This window comes from Muntiacus reevesi, chromosome 5 (assembly GCF_963930625.1).
Source record: "Muntiacus reevesi chromosome 5, mMunRee1.1, whole genome shotgun sequence".
NCBI classification, from domain to species: domain Eukaryota; kingdom Metazoa; phylum Chordata; class Mammalia; order Artiodactyla; family Cervidae; genus Muntiacus; species Muntiacus reevesi.
In genome coordinates, this window is record NC_089253.1 from 116,942,696 (window position 1) to 116,961,254 (window position 18,559).

Consider the following 18,559-nt stretch of genomic DNA (forward strand, 5'->3'; position numbering starts at 1 on the left):
GGTACCCACGCTTTCTTCTTACGCCTGCATCCTGCCTCGCCAATTGTCAGAGCATCCTGAGGTCAGAGAGTGTGGTCCCCTCCTTGTGACTCAGCTCCAAGTGTCACTCCTGGCCCACTCACACTCAGCAGGTGATCAAACAGCATTTTTGCCAATGACACATGAAAAGAGTCCTACCAAGAAGGCTTTCAGCTTTTTATAGACCCCTCAGATAAGTTATTCTTTAGACCTCTTTCTGCACAAAAATAAATTCAGAAAAGTGCTTCTGGTATCCCATCTGATTTATTGTGACCACTCAGACAGAATTTAGTCCCATAAAGATGCTTTTTTTTTTTTTTTTACCTGTAGATTGATGACTACCACTTCCTTTTTGCAATAAATGCATTTTTCCTCTCGAAACCGGCAGAATGCGCTCAGATGCTCTTGCAGATCTTTGCGAAGGACTGGCTCCTGACAGTTTTCATTAGAGCATTGCACAGGCTGGAACAGGCAATGCTGAAGGTGGTCCTGCAACAGGTAACAACAGGCCAGTGGGACACGCGGAGCAGGGCACTGGGAAGGGGAGCGTCTGCCAGGCCTGGGGAGGGCGGAGGCGGGAGGACCCCGGGGCAGCAGGAGGACAAGCTGGGACGGTTGGTGGGGGAAGGACAGCTCCCTGCAGAGGCCACCTGCTGCCTCTGCTGAGGACGGGGCATGCAGAGGGCCATCTGCGTGGAGGCTGAGAAAGCCAGCCTGGTCTGGAGGACAGGGCTTTGAAGATGGGTGACGAAAGCAGCATGCTGAGTTTATCTCAGATCATCTACTAACCTGCTCATATTCTCAGGTTAGTCCCTGAACATCTTCCTTAGCTTTGCCAATTAATTTACCAGCTCGGTCAAGGCCATTTCTTTTGTGCGCCCTCCATGCCCACTCCCGGCACCAAGTTCTAATCTCTGCACTCTGCTGTTGTTGCTTAGTCGCTCAATTGTGTCCAACTCTTTGCGACCCTGTAGCACGCCAGGCTCCTCTGTCCGTGGGGATTCTCCAGGCAACAATACTGGAGTGGGTAGCCAGGGGATCTTCCCGACTCAGGGATCAAACCTGCATCCAGAGCGTTGGCAGGTGTTTTCCTTACCGCTGAGCCACCAGGGAAGCCCCAGGTGGTAAAAGCCGAAACAGAGGGCCGGGAGGGAAGAAGAGAAGGCCAGCTCCTAAGTAAGTGAAGGAAGGGGAAGGACTGGAGGAAGGAAGGACAGGGAGAGGGAGTTGTCCCAGAGGCAGTAAAGCAAAGCAGTGAGAGGAATTCAGGGATCAGAATCCCAGGCCCAGGAGAAGCTTGGGTCAGCCTTGTCAAGTCGGGAGATATTCATAACCAGCATATTAGAAAATGATGACATGGACAACGTTTGGTCCAGTGTTGTTCATGTTACAGACTTTTATAAGCAGGCAAGTCTTAACAAGACCTGGGGATAACACTGCAAGTTCCTGTGATGCTGACAAGGTATCAAAATTCTAGTGGGCTTGTTCCCCACCACAAGATCCTTTAAAACACGGCTGGCAAGCTACAGCCCTTGGGCCTAACCTGGCCCACTACTTGTTTCTGTAAATAAGGTGTAACTGAGAACACCCGTATTTCTTCCCATGTTGGCTATGACTGCTTTCCCTCCAAGATGGGAGAGTCAGGCAGCTGCGACAAACACTGGCTGGCAAAGTTTAAAATATTTACTATCTGGCTCCTGAGAAAAATAGTTTGCTGACCCCTCCTCTGAAGGAAGAAAAAAAAAGGGCACATAGTTTTTCTACAGGAAGTAAATAAACATGATAGCTATTCTCCTTTGCCTCTAGTAATGACAGTGACAGCTGAAATCTACATCTTCTCCAAAATTCACGGATGCTACCCCTCAGCTGTCACCAAAACTTAGTCAACATTCCTCAAGACTCTGCATCCTGTGAAATCCTACAGCTTACCACACAAGTGACGGAGAACAGGGAGTAAGAGGAAATATTAACATGAAAGAAACAGGTGAAGAGAAAAACAGCTGCTATTCTCCAGAAGCTGATGATCTGGTCACGAGAGCTAACCTCATTTCCTTCTCAGGCTTAGGGACAACCAAGTTGGTCAAGAGACCCTACTATCGGACCTGACTATCAAAACAAGTGGTGAGGGACTGTCTCAGGAAAACACAAAAACCTTTCCTGAATGTCCAAAGAAATTCTTGGGTTAACAAGGAAATCATCTACACATTTCTGAGCTCAGTGCCTGGGGGTTTGGAGGAATGCTGGGGAAAGGACTGAATCACTAGAAATACCTTCCACAACGTGGTGTGGGGGTGGGGGGTGGGGCGGGAGGGGCAACTTGCAGCAGTCTCCACGCAGTTCCCTGGAAGCTAGAGACGTCTGCCTCATATTCATGCATGGGGTGATGGAACCTGACCTGGGCCTGCTCTGGCAAAGTCGCGTGTCCTGTTTCCCATTTAACGACTTTCTGCTGATGGATGGGAGAGAGAGGGAGGGCAGTTTCATCTGAAAGGAACTTGACAACCTGCCACCTCCCCTATACCTTGTTTGTCCACATCTCTTACCCACGCTTCACCTTCACACTGCATCCTAGCTCTGTTCTGGTCTGTGTCATCTCCCTTTAGATCACAAACTCTAAGAGAGCAGGGCCCATAGCAACCAGGAAACACACACCCCAGCACCTGCAATGCTTCCGGGCAGGGACCCCTTACAGTTATGTCTTTCTGTAGTCATGCCCTGGAATCCCAAATCCTTCACAGTTTTCCAAAAATGACATGTCCTTGGCTCGACCATTTCTTTTGCCCAGCACGTCCCATTCTCTTTTGAATCAATGAACCCTGACCTGTAATTCAAGGTCTAGCAAACATTGGTATGTTCTCCCTGTGTTCCATACAAAATGAATCTCTTCTTGTGAGATTCATTTCATACCTTAGCCCTTGGCGTGCTACACTGTAGCCAACTGTGTTGCTAGACAAGAATTCTCCGAGGGCCACCCACCAAAACCCGGTTCCATGCTTAGCCCAGGAATTGACACATAAAAATGTGTTCAGTACACGACATTGGAAAATGGCAGACACTGTTCATGAGTAATACCAACCTGGTATCGTCCCAGAATAATCTTGGCATTACATCTGGGAGCATTTTTGCAAAACACATACAAATTGAGGACTTCCCTTTTGCAGCAATTGTCTTTAAACACCTAAAAGATAAACATAATAGATTCACACATTCCAAAGCTTTAGAGCAACATGAAGGAATCTATTATTAATTTGGTCTTCAGTACATCTCAAAAGTTGGGTGGAAACTTCCAGTCAGTGGTTGGAATGGAAATACCAGATTCACCACCATATAAGAAAAGACCGTCTCAGATACATCTGACAGGCCACCAAACATACAAGCCAGGTAATTCAATGCTTACTGCAGTAGGCTGAAGTTGGGGGAAATCTGGTGGTGAACTTGACCCCACATGCTCAAAGGTCAGGAGGTGGGGCTGTGGATGGGGGCGACGCTTTCAACTTCCTGTCCCAGGGTAAACGCTGTATTAGTCATCAGGTGGTATCACTGAAGCTCTGCTGACTTCTTTTTCAGCACAAGCCAGGGGTTGGCAAACTTTCTCAATAAAAGTTCAGAGAGTAAATTATTTTCGGCCTTACCAGCCACATTGCGATGTCCTCTGATACCACTATTCAGCCCTGCTGTACACAATACTTTAGTGAATGGGCATGCCTGTGTTCCAATAAGATGTTATTTATGGGCCCAAATGTGAATTTCATATGACTTTCACATGTTACAGAACATTATTCTTTTGATTTATAAATTTTTACTTTGAAATAGACTCACAAGAAGTTGCAAAAATAGTACAGAGTTCCTGTGTACCCTTCTTTTGATTTTTTTCAATGATTTAAAAATATAAAAGCCACTCTTAGCTCACAGGCCGTACAAAAACAGGTGGCAAGCTGGATCAGTCCCAACAAATCCCATGTTGTAGTATGCCAACCCCTGGCTACTGGGTGAGGCAGACACAAGTACAGCTAGGCATATGGAAAACACATTATAAGAGCAAAGAGAAGGCACACAAACCTTTGACTAAAAAGACAAATAACCCACTTAAAAAATGGGCAAAGGATTTGAATAGAAATCTCTACAAAGAAGATATCCAATCAGCCAAGCACATGAAATAATGCTCCATGTCATCAAACACTAGAGCATCAAAACCATGAGGTATCTCTTCATAACCACCATGAAGGCTATAATCAAAAAGATGGACCACAACAAATTTTGGCAAGGATCTAGAGAAATTAGGAACTCTCATACCTTGCTGGAAAGAATGCTGCTTTGGAAAACAGCCTGCTGGTTCCTCAGAATGTTAAACATAGAGTTACCATGTGACCCAGTCATTCTGCTCCTAGGCACACACCCCAGAAACATGCATACTTTAAAGGCAAATTTTATGGCATATGCATTGTATCTCAATAAAGCTATCGTTAGACTTAATAAAAGAAAGTTTGAGAGACTAAACAGATGAGAAAATGAATTCCAGGAAATAGGATGTTTCATTTCTGCAAGCAACTCATAGTAACTGGAGCTTATATAGAAAGAGGGTAAAGAGGAAGTGGGAAAAAAGACCTGGGGGTTCAGTAAGGACCCAAACACTCCTCTTTCAAATAGGGGTGGGAGTGGGGTCCAACTGACCACACGGCAGAGGAATATGGACTCCAAGGAAGGGTCCCCCTCCTGCTCTCCTGCTCCAACTTCTCTGTTCAGTTCAACCCAGGACACTGGCTGCTCCATCCCAAACCAGGGATCATCTTACCTCCTGAGATTTGATCACCTCCTTATCTACAGGGCAGAGTGGGACTGCGTCCAGTTCTCTGGAAAGAAAAATCAACATGAAGCCAGAGTTAAGGGTTGACCTCAACAACCTTTCTAAGAGCAGCCCCACTGCTCCAGCCACACTTGACCCCTTGAAGTTCCCCCCGAGCAGGCCAGGCCCCATCTTTACTCATGCTGTTCCCTCTTTCCAGAAGGGGCCCTCTGGTACCCCGATTTCAGCACCTTCTCAGTGAAAGTCCTGAAAGTCCCATTCATCCTCCAGGACATGAGTCTAAGAGTGAGTTCGCAGGCAGAGTCAAATGTCCTCTGCCAACGTTTCCTTGGTGGTCCTATGCTATCACACTGCACTACCACCTGTCTCCTCCGCTAGAACAGAAGATTCTAGAGGGTCCTGTTTTGCACTGAACCTCTAACTCTTCACCTCTGTGCACCAGAGCTTTGTTTAGACCCAGGTGTCAAATGAACGAACCCAGGAATGAATGAGAATGTGCTGCAATAACCCCCTCTCCAAGCTCGGGAGGGTATAACTTCCGTGGTGCCCCTGTATAGGCCCCTAGAGCCTGCTTCCATGTCTCACCTGGTCTTCACACTCAAAACGAGGGTGAGACCCTCAAAACACGACCCAGGTTTTCCAGCTGCCAAGGAGTTGACAGCATCCAGGGCAGCAAGGAAACTTCTGGATGCGACACCAGCCCTGAATCAAGGCAAGAGAAGGTCAGGGCGCCTACAAGAAAGATCCTCTTGGCAGACAGGTCCTTCCCTGTGTAGCTTGTGCACCGAGGTTGGCCCTCGCGTGCAAAATGGGTGTGGTCTGAATTTTAAGAAAAGGTGACGATCAGTAGGAGAGCAGGAAGAAAATGAAGGTTATACTCCTCAGGCTCTCAGAGAAGGGCCTAGGGAGAGCCCGTCCTCATGTGGTTCTGTGGGCAACCACAGCAATTCCCGAAACCCTGATCGTAGTTGAGCGGCCACAGACGGCCGCTCGCAGGGACACGCTGGCCGCTTCTGGCCAGAGTGGAGGCCCCGCCCGCTCACCTCAGGGACAGGATGCAGTGATGGCAGAATCGGTGCCCACAGCCCGTCTGGTGGGGGTTGTGGAGCACAGAGCGGCAGAAGGCACACTTGTAGCGCTCTTCCAACTGCTCCACAAACTGGTACTCTGCGTCGGGCTCGAAGTCCAAGGAAATGGAGTTGCCAGAATTCTGGCGGGTGAAGCCACAGGGCACACCTCCTTGCTCCTCAAAATAGGCCATCCTGGGGGATCAGAAGAGAAGGAAAATTCAGTGTGCGAACACCAAAACCAGTAGAGCCATCGGGTGTTTTAATTATTTGTTCCCTGATTGGTGAACATCACCCACAGGGGCCTTCTGTCGTGACTGTGTAACAGTGACAACCTCCTGCCACTGGAGGGCTCCTGCAGAAGGGAGATAGATGGCTTTGGGGTGCTGGGGTGGCAGTCTAAACCAGATGACTTCTAGCAGGGTTGTATGAGACTTTCAGCTCTTTGTCCATCAAAGAGCTAAATTATCCTTCAGTGGGGCTACATGCTTGGACTAAATAGATCCGAGTGTTAACTACATTCTGAATAAACTCATTATGGACTTTTCTTCCACTCAGTTGAGAAAACTGAAACAAATGTTGTGTTAACAAGCAAGAACCTTGCACACCAATATATTTCTTGCAAAATATATAGATATATCACCACCACCAAGCCACACCGTTTCTCACCTGAGCTGAATAAAAGCCCATTAACTGCTTTTCCTTCCAATCTCTTCTCCATACTGCAGCCAGGGTGATATTTTCCCCAAAAAAACTATGAGGGAAGTTTATCTCTCTTCATCATTCGGTGGCTTCCCAGGGCTTTTAGGTTAAAGCACTGAGCACATTCCTCACTCAGTAGCTTCCTGGACGTCCCCTGCCCTTGCTTCCTGCACTCCAGCCACATAGGCTTTCTTTCTAAAATATCATGCTGTCTCTAGCCCCAGGGCCTTTGCACAAGCGGTTGCCTCTGTGCTTCCCCATCCCCTTCCAGTCCTCTTCATTAGTTAACTCACATTCGTGTGTCAAATTTCATTTCAAGTTTCATATTCTCAGGTAAGCTTTCTTTTCTTCCCCTAATTTGCTAGGAGGCCAATTCACTCGTCTGGAAAACAACTTAAAGGTTCCAAGGAGTAGCTGGAAGTTGTGAGTAAAGGTATGTGTGAGGGGTAGAATTTTTGCTATATAATCCTACTGAATTTTTGAATATATTACCTATCCAAAAATATAAAAATATACAAAACCAAAATGCTATTCACCCACTGTTATATCTATCACAGAACCAGGTTCTTTCCCTTCAGAGCAATGCTTGATTTGAGACTGGATATGCATTTGTGTGGTTATTTTATTTATATCTATGATCCTCCGAGACAAACAGATAGCATCTGGCCTTGCTCACTGTTGCGTTTCCAGCCCTCAGCACCAAGCCAGGCGTGGAGAACAACTCAGCTATTTGCTGAGTTAATGTTATTGAATGGAATTTTTTTTCAAAACCCTCAACAGGGCAGCTATAAGCAGTGTTGGCCTCTAACATGGTGATTCTTTTTTTTTTTTTTTTTGGTAATAGGGGAGGGAAATTAAGAGGTACAAACTTCCAGTTACAAAAATAAATGAATCATAACACAGTGATTCTTAACCTTTTCTGAGCAAGGACTCCCCCCACCTTTGAGAATCTGATGAAAACTCTAGACCCTTCTACCTATGAAATAGCACAGACACCTCACACCTGGACATTTAAGGACCACGGGGACCCCCACTTATGGTCCCCAGGTTGACAAGAGCTCTGCCTGCCCCGCAGGCATGCTGCTACCCTTGGCCCAGTGCCAGGAGTGATGCTCTCAGCATCTGCAAACGGCGAGAGTATGGGTGGTCCTTGGTGAATGGACAGGAGCGACATCCTTCTGTGTGGTTGTGGTACAGGAAGACCTGGCCTTCGGGCTTGCTTGCTTTGGCCTGTTCTCTGGATCCCTCATGAGTCTCCTGTAGCTGATGTGGCCAGCTGGGCCTGGGAGCAGCTGTGTGTGGCCTGACCACATCGGTGGGACAGGAGCAGCCCCACTCAACCCTGAGCTCTGCCCAGGTCAGCCACGGGCCTGTCTCACTGCAGCCGTGGCCTGAGGCTGGGCTGTAGCCCGGGCGAATGGAGCAGAGAAAGCAACTGGCCTCTTTCAGCAAATCAAGCTTTCCCTCTCTGGACAAGCTCAGCAGACCAGGGGATTTTTTTCTTCTCCCCCTTATCCTGGGGTTTAAGACCAAAGTTCCACCTTTCTCCTCTCTGTATGTGTTTCCTACAGAACTTCAAGGGTGGCAGGTGAACAGACCAAGATGTGGTTGTTCCCCTTTTAATGTGGTTTACTCTTGAGATTTAACAAAAGTTTTAGTTATGAAGATAAAGAGGCACAGCACTTGATCTACACACACAACCTGATAACCAAGACTGGAGAACCTATCCCAACTGTCCTGACCTGCCCTGTGTCATCTAGTCCCAAGCAGGAGGACAGCTCATTCTCTGCCCCTGTAGGACCAGGCTCATGTCTGGGTCACACAGCATCTAAATTTGGGCCCTCACAGAGATACCCTAAAGCAACAGGCCTATTCAACTCCAGAACAAGGCAGGAGGATGTACAAAACACAGTTAGGGTTCCCCTCCACCACATTCTCTCCTCTTTCTTAGCACAAGAATCTAATGCACTCATCTAAGTGTCTATCCATCCTTCTCTATTTTCCACTCAATTTTGTTAGGAACCCAAAGCCACTCCACAAAATAAAATCCCTTAGGAAATTTGAGGACCCCAAAGAGTTTTTCCTTATATGGGTTATATGTATTTATATTTACCATATTTGAGACTAAAATCGAGGAACTAAAAAAAATCTCTTTATTAATTCACTTTAAGATAATAACGGGATTTCCCTGGTGGCTCAGATGGTAAAGAATCCACCTGCAATGCAGGAGACCTGGGTTCAATCCCTGGGTCGGGAAGATCCCCTGGAGAAGAGAATGGCTTCCCCGGTGGCTCAGTGGTAAAGAACTTGCCTGCTAATGCAGGAGACGTAAGAAATGTGGGTTTGATCCCTGGGTTGGGAAGATTCCCCTGGAGAAGGGCATGGCAACCCACTCCAGTATTCTTGCCTTGAGAATCCCATGGACAGAGAAACCTGACAGGCTACAGTCCACAGGGTAACAAAGAGTTGGACACAACTGAAGTGACTTAGCATGCGAGCACACAAGATAATAATGAGCTATATGTTATATGTTAACATAACTCATATTTTTATGAAAAATAATCATTTTCCAAAAGAAAAAATTAGTGAGGAGAGTGGCATTTAAAAAAAGTATTTTTGCACATCTCTGGGCTTAAGATAGCTGGATATTCATATCTACTCTGCATTCAGTGTGCTGCATTATCACATGTCACGTAGCTTCTGCACACTCATTAAAGAAGAGTAAAAATGGAAAACGACATCTTAGTATTATTATGCAGACAAATTGCCCATGCAGATCCCCTGAAAGGGTCTCAGGGAGCTCCAGGGAATGGTGTGGTGGTAAATGCCAAACTTCTGCTTTCCCTGGGGAAAAGTTGCAAGTGAAAGTTGTCAATTCTAGGCCAAAACATACCTGAATGATGTACGTGTCCATTGGGTGTAGAAAGCCCATGTCCTAGTAACAGCAGCTCCTCAGGGCCCCTGAAGTCCACTTTGGGGACTACTGCTCCTCAGGCTTCCCGGTGGCCTGCCCCTTGTCAGTCTTTATTCCAACAGGCCCAGCATGTGACCCTCACAGATAGTCTCCTTCCACCTGCTGAATGGCCCATGGAGGACCACACTCACGCTACCACTGTGTGTCTGGCCCTGCCCTGGTCAGTATGCCTAGGCCATCCACTGACCTTGTTCACTCTCCAAGATGTTGTCTTGTCCAATATATGTCTTTACGCAATCAAATTTTTATCTCATTAGACACACAAAAATACAAGCACTTTTATTCTATATAATAAGGACTTGCGATGTTTCAGGGCAATGTTCTTAGCCAACCAGAACCAAGCAGTAAATTTTTCCAGGGCAGGGTCTGTCTCCTTCCTTTGAAGCTCCATCAGGCCCGTGACTCAGCTCCAAAAATGGAGTCGATGCACTGTGCTCGCTGACGTTAGAGAGCCCCAATAATAGAACTATAAAGGCTGATGTTTCTTTGTCTAACAAATACATTTCTCTAACCACTTCAACATTTCCAGCTGGTATTCTGTCATTCCTAGGAGGTTATTTAGTGGAAATGAGTAAGAGCTCCATTTTATTAAAATCTTTTCCCTCTGGGTATAATAGCTTACATAACAGGAACAAACAAAGATTTCTTACAAATAAGAAAAAAAATCATCAAAATTACTTTTAGAGCTTGTGTATCTCCTTACTGCAGTATACAGTGCCTTATTCCTGCCATCAATGGAATTATAATGGTCCTCCTACTAAAGAGTTATTAACTCAAACCAAAAAAAGACAAGAGAAAATTACATCCCAACTGCTCCCTAAGAACTCATTGAGTTCCTTTTAAATGTGATTTTTAAGCTTCATAAATGGATACATCTTTTACCTGAGAACTTTCTAGAAATTCCAAAGAAAGTCTGTGATGTCACTATTTAAATTATTTCTTCCCTCTTCCCCTTTCTCCCTCCCCTTCTTTCTTCCTTTCTTGAGAAGCTTTGTCATGTGCTTTAATATCTGGTAGATCCCGGGCCTCTACTTGACCCCACTTTTCTTCTTCACTTAGGTATTTCTTCTTATTCATTTTTGGGGAACACATAATAAATAAACTAACATTCTGAAACAGCATGCAGTTGGCTTTAGTTAGAATCAAAAGGACACAAGTCTAGCAGAATTCAGTCTCAGGTTTAACAAAAAATAGGAAGGTCCGTGCCTGTCTGGCCATGCTATCGCCACAGTCTCCCAGCATATCGTATAGATTAATGAAGGTTTGCAAAACTCAGGAATGCTTCTATATGTTTATTATGTTTTACTTTATAATACATAAGCCCAGGAACTGTCTTCAGGGTTTTCAATTTCTGATCCTTGAAAATTCAAGATCAAATCCCAGAGTGAAAAGGGCCCTGGACCGGAGACCTGGGCTGAAGCCCTGCTCTGCCACTCACCCGCTGTGACATGGTGGGGAGACACCCCAGGGCTTCCTTGTTTGTACATGCCTGCATGGACTCAGCACCTACGTGCCCTGGGTTGGGTCCTGAGAATGTGCATACCTGTGACAACACGTCTGCCCTTGAGGGTCTCCAAGAGGAGCAGCGGAAATCAGACCCGGGAATGATACCTGACAACACTTTAGAGGCAAGTCCCATCAAGAGAGACCTAAACAAGCTGTTGAAGCCCAGGTGAGGGGTAGCTGACGCTTTCTGAGGTGTGTGCTGATTCCAGAGTGAAGAAAACATCCCCGCTAGTCTTGAAGGAGGAGGTATTTTCTAAAATGAAGGCGATAAAACCATTTCCCAGAGGGTATCACAAAGTTCTGGAACAGTTTAATGATTAACTGTAGCTGAACTGGAATTAGGGGAACACATCAGTCATCTGCCTGCTTGCTCGCAGATCCACCCTCTGCCCTGGTCTGTAATGTGAGGGGAGTTCCCCCCAAAAAAACTCTGTTTGTAGGGTTCCCCGGCTTCTGGCTCGGTTCAGCCAACAAGGCACACTGGCAGGAGACTGCAGGGTGGGAGGAACAGAGACGTAAGCGGTTGTCCCCTCATCCCTCGGTGCTGGGCAGCGCCTCAACAGTGACTGGGCTCCTCCGCGGCTTTCATCCCCGCCAATGGCCGCCCTCTCTGTGGACGAACTCCAGCGGGCAGGTCCCCAGCTCCTAAGCTCGGGAAACACCATCTCCTCTCTTCTTCGTCCCGTCAGCTCCAGAGCGGGTGCGTAGCTTCCCGCCGTGAATCCTCTTGGAAGGGCCTCACTCCAGCCTCCCTGTGGCTTCCCAGTTTCGCCGTCCCCCGTGGTGGAGCCGTTTCCTGTGTAGCTAAATCCCCTTCCGGGAGCGCCTCGCGAGGCGCCTGTGAGAGGCGCGTGGTGAGGGGGGACGGCACGCCGTGAAGGATGAGGGGGTGCCGGTCAGGAGTCCCGGTTTTCACTCCACGGTTTTCCCCTTTTGGGGGATGACAGACGCAGAAGTCAGACCCAGGCGGGAAGCTGAGGGAAAGAAGCACCGTAACGGGCCAAAGAAGGATGACGACAGCCTGATCTAAGGCAGGGGCAGAGAAGAGCCATGTTCGTGAGGCGTTTCTGAGAGAAAATGCGTAGATTCCGAAACGGGTCTGATGGAAGGGCTGCGGGAGAGGACACGGAGGAGGACCCCCGGGTTCCAGTGCAGAGGACCGAGTGAGGAGGGCACCAGTGGGACAGGAGGCAGGACGGAAGCATAGCAAGGGGAGACTGTGGGGAGAGGCATAGCCAGGGCCAGCCTCAGGGCAACGGGGGTGACTCAGACCAGCCGACCTCTAACATCTCTTCCACCATCAACTACATGGTTCCGAGGAATGGCCACATTTTCTCTGGACTAAGGATAATTGTTTTAGAATTGCCCAAGCCCCCCCCCCCCCCCCTTTTTTTTTTACCTTGGCTGTCATTTTAGTGATGACATTTGACATACCAGGTTTAGATCTACCTCAGGAACATAGCATCTGGAGAGATAAGACGTCCCAGAGCAATAGTTGTGGGGGAGCTAGTGCTGGAGTCGGCTGTCCGGTCCTGCCCCAGCACAGCCCCTGCTTCTCCCTACTTGGGACCGTTTACTTATTATTCTTGGCTGTGCTGGGTCTTTGTCGCTGTGTGGAGGTCTCTCCGCCTGTAAAGGCAACATGCTCCATAAAGGGCTTTTCTTTTTCTTCCTCTTTCAGCCCCCTCCTCCTCTTCTTTTTCATTTGGTTTTTAGTTATTGTCTGTTGTTTGTTTTCATTTCCCTGCTAGTCACCCTTCTTCCTGGAAGAGTAGCATCTCAGAACTCAAGGGCCAGCAAGTGGGGCTATTCTTCAGTCATGATGTGCGGGCCTTTCGTTGCAGGGGTTCCTCTTGTCACAGAGCCCAGCCTCTAGGCACGAGGGCTTCGGTCCTTGCGGCTCCCAGGCCCTAGAGCACCGGCTCAGTAATTGTGCACGGGCTTAGTTGTTCTGCGCCATGTGGGATCTTCCTGGATCGAGGATGGAACCTGTGTCTCCAGCACTGGCAGGTGGATTTTTCACTGAGCCACCAGGGAAGCCCCCTGTTTGATATTTAATAGGTGCTGCTTCCCCCCAAGGTAACCCCCATTCAGCCAGTGTGACCCCCCACCCCCACCCCTCTGTGAGATCCCTACAACCAATGACTGGATTTGACAACAGCTCCCAGGGTCCAGGGACGGTTGTTAAATGTACCTCAGTGCCTGGGCAGGGGGGCGGGAGGTGGTCTGGGAAAGGTGGGAGAGGCCTGCAGCCCCTCCTGAGGCCCCTTTGTTTAAGACAGGGTTCTGAGAGTTGAGACACTGCTTCCTCTGGGAGGTGAGACCTGCAGGCCTGGGTGACGAGATGGGGGCACAAAGGCTGGCCAGGTGCCCCAGGGTAGTCCCTGAGCCGTGGGCAGCAGACGGGTAGTACCACATCGGTCCCTGAAGCTGCCAGTCACAGGATGGGCTGCCAGATGGCAAACTGCCCATTTCTCAGCTCTGCTCAGGGCCTCCCTGGGACCATGAGAAGCCAACCCCCTGAAGGGCACATTTGGCAACAGGGGGCAGGTGCAAATACCTTATTTCCCCAAACCCACCCGAGACCCAGCAACGGGTCCTGGGCTTAAAGTTAAGGGAGGGGAGATGGTGGTTAGTCCTGAGGAAAAGTTAAAATGTGGAATTCCAAGATGGGGTGACTCAGGGAGATGCCAGAACTTGTGCCTGTGATCTGATAGAGAAGAGCCCCGGCAGGGACGGCTAGACGCCCACCCGTGGGAGGACAGGAAGTCCACTTGCTCAACGCCACGTCTGGCCCTTGAATTCTGAGATACTGCTCTTCCAGGAAGATGGGTGACAAGCAGGAAAATTAAAACAACAACAATAACTAAAAACCAAACAAAAAAGAAGAGGAAGAGGAGGAGGAAGGAGGCAGCGGCAAAAGAGGAAGAAGAAAAAGAAAAGCCCTTTATGGAGCATGCTGCCTCCACGGGGAGAGAACCGAGATGGGCCCCAAGCTGTCCCCAAAGCCTCTGTCTGCAACGGCTCAGAAATCGGCTTCCTCTGAAGGCAAAAGCCCTCAAGACTACCGCCAGGTCTCTGCTCCAACCCGCCACCTTCTCTGCCTTTCCGCTGTTCCCACAACCTAACACAACAGCACCACCACCGCTTGACCTCTGGGACAGACTGGGTTTTTTGTTTTTAAAGATTTATCTATTCATCTATTTATGGGTGTGCTGCATCTTCAATGTTATGCGTGGGCTTTTCTCTAGTTGCAGTAGGTGGGGGCTACTCTCTAGCCATGGTGTGCGGTCTTCTCATTGCAGAGGCTTCTCTTGTGGAACTCAGGTTCTAGGGCTTGAGGGCATTAGCAGTTGTAGCTTCCGGGCTCTAGAGAACAGGCTCAATAGTTGTGGCTCACATACAGACTTAGTTGCTACAAGGCAGGTGGGAATCTTTCTGGACCAGGGATGGAACCCATGTCCCCTTCGTTGGCAGGCAGACTCTTAACCACTGGACCATCAGGGAAGCCCAGACCGGGTTTATTTTCATTAACCTTGAACCACGAAGGTTAGACCAAGAGGAAGGGCATTGGAGAAATGCAGACAAAGCAAGGTCCTTTTCCATCAGGTCTAATAGGACGGGAGACCACACAGGAGACCACATAGGAAGCAGGTGACTCCTGCCTGATGACACATGACAACAGGCCCCCAACCCCAGCTGTCCACCCACAGGATGGCTGGCTCTGATGTCACAGAGGCAGAAGGAGGATGTCTTTTCTTTTCCTTATACTTTTGCAGAAGAGGCTTTTCTTGGATGAAGGATGACGTGGGCATGGTTTTAATTCCTTTGAAGAGAAGTGTGGTTTCTCTCCAAGTTGTCAGGAAACCTCTGGTTCCTTATTTTCCTGGGAGAGCAGCAGAGCACTGTTGGTGGAGAGAAGGGGGTGGTCAGGGGCTGAAGGGCACCCCTGCCCAGCTCCTGGCTCTGTGGTGGCTGCTGCTTTCATGTCAAGTCTCACTCAGGGGAGCCTTGAAGGGAACTCTCTCTCCTGCTCAGAACCATTCAGAGTCCACCTGCTCCAGGCGATGCTGCAAGAGACCTCTGGGATGTGCTCTCAGAAGTTAGAGCAAGAGGAGAAAGGACTGCTGATCTTCCAAGAGCTTCCTCTAGAAGAAACTTTGACTCAAGGACACTCAGCTTCAGCTGCATGTCCACTGCTGTCCCCACTTCTAGGTCTGGGGTCCACTCAATGAGCTGCTGGGGGAGGGGGCTGTCCTCATTAGTCTCCAGGCCCCAGAGTCAGCCAAGAGCCCACACAGAACCCTCCATCAATGGTTCCTTTTCTGAAGACACTCCTTCCTTCAGGTGAGAAGACAACTACCTCAGCCCATAGAGACTTGCTTAAATATTCCCAAACCCTTCCTATGTTCTTCTCATCTTTTCATGTTTCCTCACTCATCTGTTTGCTGTGAATGGACTTGGCTTTTTCCCTTGTAGCTCAGTTGGTAAAGAGTCTGCCTGCAATGCAGGAGACCCGGGTTTGATGCCTGGGTCAGGACGATCCCCTGGAGAAGGAAATGGCAACTCACTCCAGTATTCTTGCTGGAGAATCCCATGGACAGAGGAGCCTGGCGGGCTACAGTCCACGGGGTTGCAAGAGTCGGACACAACTTAGCAATTCAACCACAAGTACCCACATTACTACCCCCATGCCCTCACCCAGAAGTGAAAATGATGAGTAGTAAGTCTGATGACAGAGTCCTGTGAGCCCACCCCTCCCCCCTTGTCCTCTACTTCCCCACCCCCACCCCGCTTCAGTCAACACTCTTACTAAGGCCTTGATAATCTTGTGGGTGGGCACAGCTCATTGCTGACTCACCTTCCCATGCATGCAGCAAGGTGGGTTTTCCAGAGACCACACCCCCCCTTCCACCCCACAAGGTGCTGCCCCTTCTCCTCTGGGAACTTGACTAAGCTCACTGCTTCTCCTCTACCCTTTCTGTTGCAGTTTTCTCATGTCTCCATTTCATCCTCCAAACACATTTTCCTCCTCGCTTCACCCAATGCATCCTTTTGAATTCCTGGTTACACTGGAATATCTCCCACTAAACACGGTCAGTCAGTCACTTTTGTAAATCATGCTTTTGCTGAGAAACCATCACATGCAGACACTGATGGGGAAAAAGAAACGTAGCATGGGGCGGGGAGGAATCCTCACAGCAGCACCACCACCCCACAGCAGGGAGTGGTCTCCAGGCTACTCAGCAACCAGCCCAGCAACACCAGCACCAGCCACTTCTCCCCTCCCTTCCCCTCCTGGCTCCAGAGCTGTCCCTTCAGACCCGTGTCCCTCCTCAGATCTCATCCACCTGCCTCCCTCCCTCTGCCCTTGGACACGCTGGGGGCCCAAATCACCTGGGTGTTGGGCCCTACTATGTAAGCAGTTTGGAAAAGCACATTGTGTTCAGTCGGTGATCTAAACTCTAAACCATAACCACAGAATCAGACCTGCCACCTGGCCTCTCCCAACCTGGAGCCCTCTTGCCCTTTATGTGGCATTTGGCACTTCCTTCTCAGAACTCCCCTGGGGACACTGTACTTTTTGCTTCCCCTCCCACCCCAGACCACACCTCCGGGTGGCTCCCTGCAGGGCTCTCACTGGGGCAGGCTCAGCCCTCTGCCCTTAGTTCCTGCCACAACTCCCACCTCCCCTCATTTGAAAGGCTCCCCCATCCTCAGCCAGACTGTACTTCTGAGTGTGGGTGAGGGTCCCTGTTTCAGCGAGTCACTGGGCTACTATCTCAGACTCAGCTCTCCCTTCCTGATGGTCCTTCCTCCTAAAGATGGGCAGGCAGAGCACACGCTCTCAGAAGGTGATGGAAACTTCCAGTGGTCCCATGATCGAAGCAACACGGGAGTTTGGGAACACCGCCAAAGAACAGCAGTTCAGATTTTAGCTTGGGACTTCAAAGCATGTTGGAGTGAGGACTGGGGCAGGTCCCACCCTCCATGGCCTAAGGGTGCTCTAAGAAAAGAGGAGAGACTGGGACCACACTTGTCAGGCTACAGAACAGACGTGCCAAGAAGGATCCAGAAACCCTGACCTGACCTTTTGGTGACTTTCAGCTACCAAAGGTCAACCTCATCTGAGTTGCGCCTCAGCTTCCCACAAAGCTCACGCACACCTGCCATTGTGTTTGGTTCGTGTCTCCAAAGCTGACCACAGACCAGTGACATCCCGTCAGCTGCCAAAAGCGCCCGGAGCTCTGGGAGAGTCTGTGGCTGGGGCATGAGTCGGTGGCCTGGGAGAGGCAGACGGGCAATCCCCGTCTGACCAGCGACCTGGGGAGGAAGCAGATGGGACCAAAGGCGGTCCTCTCAGCCCAGCCCCGGGAAGAGAAGCTCCCCGAGGCCCACTGCCCCAGGCGCCCAGCCCACACACGGCAGGCAGCCTAGAGTACCCTCAGTTCAATGCTTGACATCAGGCTATTGGGGCCTATGGGCTTGATCAGAACGACAGAGAGGGGAAGTGGGTGGGGAGCCCAGAAGGGGCACCCAAGAGAAGACAATCTGAAGAGTGGCTTCCCACAACTGAGCCAGTCAGCTGTGGAGGGTACTTAAGGGTTATCAGCTAAACAGAAGTGTCACAGTTCTTCAGAAACAGTCAACCTGTCAAACCAAATGTCAGGAAGAAACATCAATACATAAAGGATGGTACAGAGGAACTGGTCTGGTTAAACAAGGCTTGTTGGGTTTCCTACAGTCTACACCCCTCTGGCAGCTCTTTCGGTAATCAATTGTAGGGGTTCCACAGTTTGATCTTTTTTTTCAAGTTAATAATACCTTACCTGCACAAGGACTTTGCAATTTGTACTTTCACAGACCAGATCACACCCAGTCCTCATACGAACCCCATGGGGGAAATCACAGTCATGTTTCTGATGAAGTACTTGAGGCCCCAACTTGTGAAGTACCTATGCCCCCAAATTACACAGCTAACAGGTGATGCAGCAAGAATCTGAATTTAGGCTTTCTACCTCCAAATACAGTGCTGTTCACTTCATGTCATGGCTGGAAGAAAAGGTATTACATCCCATCTGGTACCAAAAAGGAGGTGTGGAATGACAAGGCAGTACAGCCTGATGGTTAGAGACCAGCTCTGGAACCAGACCACTGGGGTCCAAACTCTTCTGCCATTCACTTACCTGTGTCACCTTTTCTTTATCTAGAAAATAAGACAATAATGGCACCTGCCTTTAAGGCTCAGAGTTAGGAATAGATGTGTTGATTCACGTAAATTGCCAGCACACAGTGTCTGGCACAAAAATAAACACTTCATATCCATACCTGTCCATTCTTCACTCTTGGCCAGCATTTATTCAGTGCCTGCTGCATGCAGAGGTCTGAATCTCATTCTACTGTGGGAAAGGGTGCAGTGGGACAGTACCCCAAGTTCCTGTTTCCAAGGGGTTTTCAATTCAGTGGGGAGCATGCCTAGGTGAAAAG

General features: G+C 49.1%; 1 protein-coding gene across 1 annotated transcript in view; it reads right to left on the bottom strand.

Moving 5' to 3' along the window:
• TRAF5 (TNF receptor associated factor 5) overlaps positions 1-18,559 on the bottom strand; it is a 44,898-nt gene that overhangs the window by 11,676 nt on the left and 14,663 nt on the right. Inside the window, exons 2-5 of the mRNA XM_065936260.1 lie at positions 5,866-6,084; positions 4,811-4,868; positions 3,095-3,196; positions 343-507 (exon numbers count right to left, since the gene is read on the bottom strand). Of these exons, the coding sequence (XP_065792332.1) occupies positions 343-507; positions 3,095-3,196; positions 4,811-4,868; positions 5,866-6,083 (543 nt within the window). The 5' untranslated portion in view covers position 6,084. The remainder of the gene's footprint in view (positions 1-342; positions 508-3,094; positions 3,197-4,810; positions 4,869-5,865; positions 6,085-18,559) is intronic.